A 10,452-nucleotide genomic window follows, 5' to 3' on the forward strand; every position below is an offset into this window, starting at 1 on the left:
GCGGATGTTACGAGGAGGAGTGATGAATTCTACCGGGCGATGAACGACCCTTAGTTTTTTTTTTTGGTTGTTGTATTATATAAATTCAAAACTTATTTATATATAAAATATTTTCATTTTGATTTATTTTTATTTTAAATTTTAATTTATTATTAAATTAAATAATTTTAATTATTTTTTAATTATATTTTTAAATTCTGTAAAAATAATAAAAACGAAGTAAATTCGTAGCTAATGTACGACCTCTTTACGTGGAAACCTTACGAGGAAATGACGAGAAACAATTAACGACTATTTTACGAGGAAACATTTGCGAGGAAATAACGAGGAAAAGTTTACGAGTATTTTACGAGGAAATCGTTTCGTGGTTGTTACGTGTATTTTGCGAGGAAACTCTTTCAAGGTATTTACGTGTAGGTTACGAGGAACTCATTTCGAGGTATTTACGAGGAATTGTAGCGACGTCTTTGCGTGGAATATTGACGTGGTCTTTACGACGAATCGCCCTACTTCGTCTTTACGACAAAATATATTCCTCGCTAAGTTACGACGAATTAGCGAGGAAATATGTGTTACGACGGACGAGTAACGAGCAAACGCGTTTCCTCGCTATTTCGTCGTAAAGCCTCTTTTACGACGAAATAACGAAGAAAACCGCCCTCGTTAAGGTGATGTTTTCTTGTAGTGAAAGTATTAATTATTGCAGGGGTATCTAGTATATTAAAAGAGATATCACAACTTTGATTCATGTGTGATTTTTTAAAAATAGATTTAATGAACCTATTATTAGAAAGTTATGTTATATTTAATCTCTAATCTTATCATTATTATAGATCTAAATAACTTACTTTCTAGATTATAGGAACTAAATAATATGTCTATTACATTATAGGAATTAAATAACTATCAATCTTTTCCAAACAAAAAAACGTGATCTAAAAACAACAAATTCAATAAAAAATATATACGATAAAGTTGTTATGTTTTAAAAAGTGATACACACATCTTATATATATTATACTAATATATACTAATGTAGAATTGAAATCAAAATGTTTATATAAACATAAAGGAAAATAAACATCCGCTAGATCATAAAAGTTATGCAAACTTTGAAAATCACATTATGTGAAATCATTGTCTATTTCATTTAAAAGCAAGACGTGGATCATTTATATTAGGTGTTTCGTCAAGTAAAAATTGTCTGAAACATAAAATAAAAGTAACGTGTTTTCCCGTCATTTAAATATGATATACGGAAAGGATGATTCAAATAGATATAACAATCATATAAAATCACTCGTGGGGTCACATATTGTCAGATTAAAATCTACGTGGACGAATGAGAAGCTTTATATGGTCAACGAGCTGACATGCACATTTGTAAAAGCAAAAACATAAACAATAACTGTAACGAAAAAAAATACTATGTATTTATTTTCAGAAGACCTCGTTCTATTAAAACGCTCGAGCTTCTATTAGTTTATCATATTTTGTGTATCCCATAAAGGTCTTTTCTAAATATAATAGCTTGATCTTTATGAACATTTCAAGTTTAATTCGCGCTGCTTTATATGCTAATACTAAGGCATGTGGAGCCAATTAAAACGTAAATGTATTCGTTGTGCTATTGAAAAAGTTATACCAAACTTTAACGCTCAAGATACATAAATGCGGGATAAACATTATATATAAAAATTATTTTATGTATTATATGTTCTTACATATTATGAAATAATAAATATATATTGAATAATTAAAAGTCAGTAACTATTACATATATAATTAAATTGGTTCGAACGTATAAATCAATTTTATTAATCTAGACAATTTTTTAAAAAATTTGATAGGATATGTAATTAAATTTAAATGATATTAACATACATAATATATTTTTAATATTAATGTCTATTAAATGATGCTTTCTACTCATATGTTTTTTTGATCATGTGTATCTTTAATAGCAAAAACTTTAAATTACTGATAACAAAATTTTCATTGTGGGATTAATAATTTTAGTAATTGATAATTAAAAAAATGTATCAATGCAAGTTCAAAACTTTTATCAAAAAAATTTATTCAAAGTAAATTTTTAAATTAAAATATTTATTTATTCAATATGGTTTATAGTTTAATTTAGAATGATATATATACATATATATTTTAAATCTTAATGATTAATTAAATTAGACTTTTATTTATATGATTTTGTAATCATTTGTATTTTGTCATAACAAAAATTTTAAACAATGGATCGCAAAATTTGATGTGAGACTTTTAACTGTTTTACTAATTTAAAGTCATTTTTTAAAATTCAAAATATAACATATACAGAAAAATCTAAATTTTTATAATATGGTTATTGTGATTTTTTTTAAATTATTTTAATAGTTTAAAATTAAACAAATTTGATGGAAGAAACATTATTTTTTTATTAGATCTTTATTATTCAAAATCATTAATTGTCATATATACTTTAGTCACATTAGGCAATTCCGTAACTTTTATTTAAAGAAATAATAAATGACATTAATAATGAATTTATGGTTAGTTTAATAAAAAACTTATTATATAATTAGATGGACTAACATATTTCTCTAATTATTCTAAGAATCATTCTAGTGATGACACATGGCTACAAAAAGAAGTTGTAATGTTTCACAAATAATATATAGGGGATATTATATAACTGAATCAATTTATAATAATTGTGGAATAGTTATTAGTTAGTACACAAAAACTATAAAATAAATTAAGATTCGGCACATTTAAATATTTAATAATAAATAGTAAATTAAAAAAAATCAACAAAAATTTTCTATCGTGGATGGTAATATTTACATGTTTAATATTTTTGTATCAAGAGTAAAAAGTACTAATAAAGTTACCAAAAAAAAAGGAGTAAAAAGTAATAACAAGTGTCACTTACTACCTACCTCTCTAGTCGCGGTTAACAAAGCAAGAGTTTTTTTTTACTTTATAACATATATTATTCATGATCTTTATCGATAGATAGTGAAAGAAAGCAATGTGTGGTGGTGAAAGACTTAAAAATGAAAAAGCAAAAGACAAATAAATTAGGGGGATGGGGAAAAAAGTAAATCACGAGAGGAAGCGAAGCCATTGGTAACAAGCGTGAGTCTGAGATTTGTATAAAGTTTAATAGTGACTTCTCACTACCACATTTCATATCTCCCTTTCAGAAAAAAAAACAAAAAACAAGAAACATTATGTTCATTGTATCCTTTATAAGAACAATTCTATTGATTTTACTATAATATTGATTGATAATTCTTGTAATTGCAGAGTAATTCTACAACTGGTATCTGTAATTTTTACCAGTCTCAAAACATACCAAATATCGATTTACAATTTTTCTATTTAAATTAGAATATTTGCACTCTCTACCCACACAATTAACCATATTTAGTGGTCTGCCTTTACTTTAAAGTTTTGTTCACTTCATCGTCACTATTTTCCTCAAAGTTTGACTGTGTTAGACAGATTCTTAATAGATAAATTAGGATAGATATACACATTTCGCACCAATATTAGGAAACTACCTGATCTCTATTTGTGCACTGTGCAATTTTGATTAATACCATTTTATCCCTACTCACTAATGAAGGTACAAAATCCTATGGAAAGATACGATTTTATTTCAGATGAAAAGAGGAAAATAGTAAAATAAAAAATATGGGAGACACCAAAGAGAGAGATACGATAGAGAAAACAAATGAAAGGAGGAAAGAAAGAAGAAGACGGTAGGCGTGGAGGTGATGGGAGGGGCGGAGGCGACGATATAATGGGAAGCGATGGTAAAAGCCACAGGCAGCACAACAACTCGCTTCCAACGGTGACTCCTTCACTTCCTTTACCATCCCCACCTCTGGCAACATGAACCCTAGATAATTGCATCATGTTTCCATAACTGCACCAGGTCTATTTCTTGTCTCCTTCCCGTTTCTCGGCTTAAATGTTATTTGGTAGGAGAAACATGTTTAATAGCAATAACTTGTTTATTAGATGGCAACTTGTATTATAACGGTTAATATTTTTCCTTTCGGATTAACTTTGATGATGTATATGTTGTGTAGATGATGTAGAAATAATAATTTTACAAGTTAACCATATGTGAGAACGGTAATAGAAGGTGTAGACTGTAACTGCATAGTTAGATGTTAAGGTTCAAACTGTGACGGCATAGTTAGACTGTGACCGCATAGTTAGACATCTATATTATATGTATATCTAACATGGTTAGACGTTAAAGTTCAGACCTAACATATACTATACTGTATGTATAACTATATTTATTGTAGTAGACTATAAGTTTATTGTTAGACGTCAAGTAGGTTGTTAGATGTAGGAGATAAATGAGTTGGCTTTCCACCATTCATTTATCTCATTCGTGTAGGTTATGTACGCGCTTATGTTCTCCCTGGTGCTGCAAGGGAGCTCGCCACAACGATGTATCAAGATCTGGCTGCTAGTTAACCGAAATTGGATGTCCCATTCTACGGATAGTGTCATATGGATTACCCCTCTCTGTGTTGGATTTCATTTGTTGAACCATCTTTGTTTTAACTCACCTTTTTGTGTTATACTGTTATGTATTAAACATCTATGGTCATCGCTATCTATAACTTCTATTAACGGTCACGAGTACCTTCTTCTACATTGTTATTATAACCACTATTAAATATATTAACAACTTGTTTTGGCACCGTAGATCGTACCACCTATCTATATAAGTTAAAAAATTCATTTGTGTTGTAGTCATAATGATCCAAGTTATGTTAACTCTTCTGTGTAATAGATAAACATAATCTTATCCACTAACATTTGTTAGATAGAATCTATTTTACATATTAACAAGTTATATCACTAGGTGTTAATAAATTAGTTAAATGTCATTACTAAATATACATGATACGTATACAGTTACCATCAACTTATAGATATAGTTTCAGCAACCAGCCTAATCCGTAGTCTACCATAAGATATTTTTAACCAAATATGACAAAATCCTCTACGGTCTATGGCATAGTTCATGAAAGAATATGGGGTGTAAAATCAACCAACAAGAAAAGCTATATTTGAACAAGAGCCTATCATATCTCTAGACCATATCTCTCAACCATCTATGTATGTACTATAATTGCCAACGTGGTCAAGCAAAAGGATAAAATTGGAAACACAAGAGATAATAGTTACAGAAAAATGGAGCATTTCACGCATATGAGTATATAGCTAATTTTGATTTCTCATTGGTATATTCACCCAATTATCTCTTCTTAATATCTAATTTCTTTTAGTATTTTGAGCAAATTTACTCTTTAAACTATAACAATTGAGATAAAATTATGCAGTTTTATTAATTATGTAATCAAAAATTGACATGAACTTTTCAATATAAGAGTCTAACTGGTGACCAAAGAATGAAATAAAATAATACATTCTTTACTATTCCTAATTTTTTTATCATTTATAAAAAATAGTTTTTCCTTTTCATTCTTTTAATTTTATAGAAATATAAAATAAATTTGTTCTTCACTAAAATTGATAAGAAATATTTTTCTTTTTCATTCCTCTAATTTTATTACTCTACATTTTTTTTTACTCATTTCTAATATTCATATAATGGGCACAGTTAGACTCTAAGTATAAGCAATAGAAGAGTCATTTATATATCGTTTCCATTTATGTTTTGTAATTCTGTATATGTTAATCTTGTGTGCATACTTTAAACCACATTAACAATCTAGCTGTGTATCTATTATGCATTTGTTACGTATATAAAATTTTGGTACATTTTCATGCTTATTTTTAAAACGTATATTTGTTAAGTAACAGTTTCTCTTTTTATTTTGTACTCTAGTGTACATAGTGATAGTTAATATTTCATTTCATTCTCAATTGTGTGTTGAAAGTGTCACTGGCATCTTTCGTGAAGAAAAAAATCTTAAAATTTTGAACATGCTTTTTTATAAAAATAATAAAATGAATATTTTACAATACTAAAAGTTGCAAATCCTCAATAGAGAGGTGTCCACCTTAAACCTCTTTTATGCCATTTCACATTTCTCTTTGTGGACATTGAATTGCAGATATGCCTTACAAAAAAGAAAAACAGGTTGTGATCTAAATCAAAGAAGGTTATAATAATAATGGTCCCACGTTTTACTAATAAATATTATACTAGGAAAAAAATTATACTCCACTAGCAAGAAGCAAAACAAGTTAGATTAAAGAGGGAGTGTGTAAGGGCATCTCCAAGGAGGACGCTACAACACTATTATAGTGTAAAAATGTGACTTTTCTTCTCCAACGGAACGCCATTCCCAACTCTATTATAGTGTGATGCTGCTTTTTGGTACAGTGTTACACTATATATAGTGTGACACTGTAGCGACGGAATATATATATATATATATATATATATTTGAATTATTTTGATGTTTAAGTAGTTTAGTTAAATATATTTGTTTTTACAAAGTTACAAATAAATGGCATTGTTATGCATTGTGATATAAAGTAATTAAAAATTAATTTATCTTAAATTTTTATATCTTTTAAATTATAGTTAACATAATTAATTAATTGATTTAAAATATAAAATAGATTTATTATTCCAGTTTTATTAAAAATAATTAATTATATATGTTATAAGAATAATGTTAGTTATCAAAAATATTAAATAATTAAAAAAATCTTTGATTTAATAATGTCATATTTGGTATTGTTGTTGGAGATAAAAAGAATTTGGTGCTAAAATCATATTAAAATAGTGTAGGTTTGAAACTAAAATAGTGTTGCCGTCGGAGATGGCCTAAGCGTTGTGTTGTGTTTGCGTTGATTAGATCGAAGGAAGCTTTTGGGTCATAATTAACAATGGCGTCTTGTCTGCCAGAATTTAACGCCGCACGCTATTTATACCTCCATCATCCTAGTCTAATCCACTTTTATATTGTTGCTAATAATACGTGTACACATATAGTAGTAATAATTTCTCTAAATCATTATTTTGTTACTAATTTATACTTATTTTGTTTCAAACTGGTAATTTTTTCTTGTAGTTTCACTTTTCAAATATACTAGATATTTTCCTCCCCCGCCTGAGTAAGAGATCTTTTAAATTAAAATTTTACCTTTTACTTCCATCTTCCATCTTCCATCTTCCTAGTCTAATCCCCTTTATATTGTGGAGTTTTTGCCAAAACTAATCTACAACTTGATTTTAACCTCAAACTATACCTAAACTTGAATCAAATGCAAAACTAATCTAAAAGCCTAGTGAAATTACAGCTCAGCCCCTTGTGACCAAATAAAAAAACAGAAGTCATTTTTACGAATATAGCCCTAGTAAATCGTCTGAGATGTTGAAAGTCGTCTGGACGACTGAAGTGTAAATCGTCTGGTACCGGTTTATTTTAAAAATAATTTATAAATCTTGTAAAAAAATATTTTGATGCGTGAAAAATAAAAATCAAGTAATTATAAACAGTTTTAAGTGATATAAATTAAGATATGATAAAATTGATTTGTTTTGAAGATAGATGAGTGGAAGTAGTGAATCATGAAATACTTTCCTGGATAGTTTCCTAAGCCTCCTAACTCTGCAACATACACATCTTTATCCAGCAACCAGCTCTTGTTATAAACATAACACAAAAATGATGTACAACTGAAACTTTACCTCCCAAAAGTATTAAAAAAGAGAATGTACAATTGCAACTTACCTCCCAAGTTTGACAGGTCTGCAGTGAGATCAGAAAGGCTGAAGTTCCAGGGAATCTGATCAAATGACCTGAGTGAATCTCCGGCACTCCCAGCTCTTCCTTCTCCTCCAACCTCAGAGGTGAACGCGGAATCAAGCACTGAAGCGTCCATTACCATATCTGAAGCATCAAATGGAAAGTGTCCACTTGATGCCACAGAAGCTGGACTCACTGCCATCCCACCACTGTTTGGTGGAATAACTTGAAGAGTTGTTGCATCTTCCACCTTTGTATCAATCACCATACTAAAAATAACAGAGAGATATTTTTATAAAAAAAAAAAGTTAAGACATGAACTGGATAAACGAGTGAGATTGTTGGTTCTTCTTACTCATTCGTTGAGTTCATCTTTAATGGTTGGAAATTAGCAGGTGCAGGGACTCCATTAACAACATGGCAGCTTGACATTCCCATTGCATCAATATGAGGATGCATTTGAGGATGTTGTAGTACAGGATATCCCATTGGCATGGTGGTAACTACTGTACTACGAAACAACAACAATAGTGTAACCAAAACTTTTTTACTTGTAATTGCATATAGACTTATTTACCATGTGACATGTGATGCATTCCGTTTGGTATAGGTGCTAGAGAAATCTTTGGAGGTACATGAGTAGGAGGATACCTCATGAGATGGTACTGGTGCTCAAGCAAATGATTGAACAAAATTATCTGCTTCTTCAGTTTTAACCTGATGTAATAAGCCCTGAAGAAGTCTGCGTTTTCTTCTTCCAGTTTCTGCCAAACTGATCAACAATGGACTTCTCATTGATGTTTCATCGTTGCTAATAATGCAATTAACTACTGCATACATCAAATGCTCACCCAAGCTTGTAAATCCAGGTTCTATCCTTGCTCGAGCCAAGAGGGTCTTCATGACCTCGTCTCTGTTCATGTACAACTGAAGACATCTTTCTATCAAATTCTGGACCTACATCAATCATGTATATCATCAGATGTTACACACATACATACACATAAGCAGAGAAACAGAAAGAGGTAAAGCCTTTTTTTTTTGTAGTTGAAATAACAAGGAGGAGGTCAAATATTGTTCTTACAAGTTCAATATCTTGTCTTGAAACTTTCCTACTGTCATTGCATGAAGCAGATACAGAAACAGCATCTTGTATAGGAGGAGCATCTACTGATTGGTTAATTTTATGTTCGTCTTGGTTCTCATGTGAAACTTGAGTGGAAGATTGTACTAGTTCCTGTGCGCACTATAATTGAGATAATACTTATTCCAAAATATTTTTAACTTATTTGGGAACAAAAAAAAAGTCTACAAATACTGAGACAGAGGCTTAGTCTTATTAGACCACTGGTAAACAAAATTAATCATTGTCCAACTTCCTATATGAATATATATACTGATCTAATCCATCGATCAATTTCTTAAGTGAATAATAGGACAAATTAATTACTGTGTTTCAAAGAACACTAAAAGACAGTAAAAAACAAAGACAATAAAAGGTAGAAGAGTTGTATCTTAGAAGAACATGTTACCTGTCCGTTCTTCATTACTGATAAATATAAAGTGCAAGCATCATTCAATCAGAACTCTTGCCTGTAGCAGCATTTACAACAACGCAGTCCATAGAGCTCAACACCTTGATCAGTTTTTGTTTATAATTTTTTTAAAACCAAAGAATAACAAGGCAAAATAAACAATTAGGCGTAGGCCATAGTTCTCCTTTGCACACTAATACCTAAACAACAGTGAATATAAAGTGTTTCCCACAGTGAATTTGTTACATGTCAAACAAGCATGAAAAGTGAATCCCTCAAAAAGTGTATAATAGGGTTCAAGATCCCAAGCAAGCAAGCACATTACAGAATCTATCTAATATAATAATTAAAAACTATATTTCATAAAGTTCCACACAAAAGAAAAATAGTTCATCCCCACTGTATCTAAAATTGTTTCACATTGACATCATCAACAACACCAGATAACAAGCAATAAACTCACCAACTTGTAAAACAAATGTGATAATCTATGCAGATTATATCCATTATGGAATTCAGATACGTGAATTAAGTGAACCTTAGATTAAAGAATTTTAGAAACGTTTGCCATTTGTGGAACTAGAAAACAAGAACAAGAGCTTAATGAATTACCAATAAATTATTGAACAATTTTTTTTTAAAAGCAAAAAGATCTCAGCAGCGAATCTCACCTTCCCTCGAACCCTTAAATCTTAATCTTGAAAACAAAGTAGTTAAGTCGACGAATTGATTAAATCCAAAATATCACGAAACGAGTCTCTCAACAATTCGTAAGAGCACTGAAACAGCGAACCATAATTTGTGACCTAGAATACCACTTGAGAGTGAGACAGCGAGAGTCAACAACAAAAGCTTTCTGAAAATTTGTAGAGCAATATGCAGTAAAGTCAGTAAATGTAAAATGCAAAAACAAATAGTATGTATATATATACATACAGTTGACAACTTTACTGGACAAGTAAACTAAATATATATATATATATATATCCTACAGTAACTTTAAAAGAGACGGTGAAATTCTTTTTTTTTTTCCGTCAAGTTTTTATTTTATTAAAAGATACGGGCCAAGCCCAATGGCCGAAGCCCAAATACAAAAGCCCACAACACTAAACGGGCAACCAAACAAAACAAACGAAACCGTAAGCCCACACGGCTACACC

The 10,452-nt window shown here is 29.9% G+C and overlaps 1 protein-coding gene across 1 annotated transcript; it reads right to left on the minus strand.

Moving 5' to 3' along the window:
• Positions 1–6,037: 6,037 nt before the first annotated feature.
• LOC106335563 lies at positions 6,038–10,173 on the minus strand. The gene is made up of 8 exons (XM_013774123.1): positions 9,290–10,173; positions 8,842–9,003; positions 8,609–8,714; positions 8,335–8,529; positions 8,113–8,263; positions 7,743–8,026; positions 7,589–7,619; positions 6,038–6,116 (listed from the first exon to the last, which is right to left on the minus strand). The coding sequence occupies exons 1-8, from the start codon at positions 9,302–9,304 to the stop codon at positions 6,038–6,040; spliced, it is 1,023 nt and encodes a 340-aa protein (XP_013629577.1). The 5' UTR covers positions 9,305–10,173.
• Positions 10,174–10,452: the final 279 nt, after the last annotated feature.

Source organism: Brassica oleracea, chromosome C1 (genome assembly GCF_000695525.1).
Source record: "Brassica oleracea var. oleracea cultivar TO1000 chromosome C1, BOL, whole genome shotgun sequence".
Taxonomy (NCBI): domain Eukaryota; kingdom Viridiplantae; phylum Streptophyta; class Magnoliopsida; order Brassicales; family Brassicaceae; genus Brassica; species Brassica oleracea.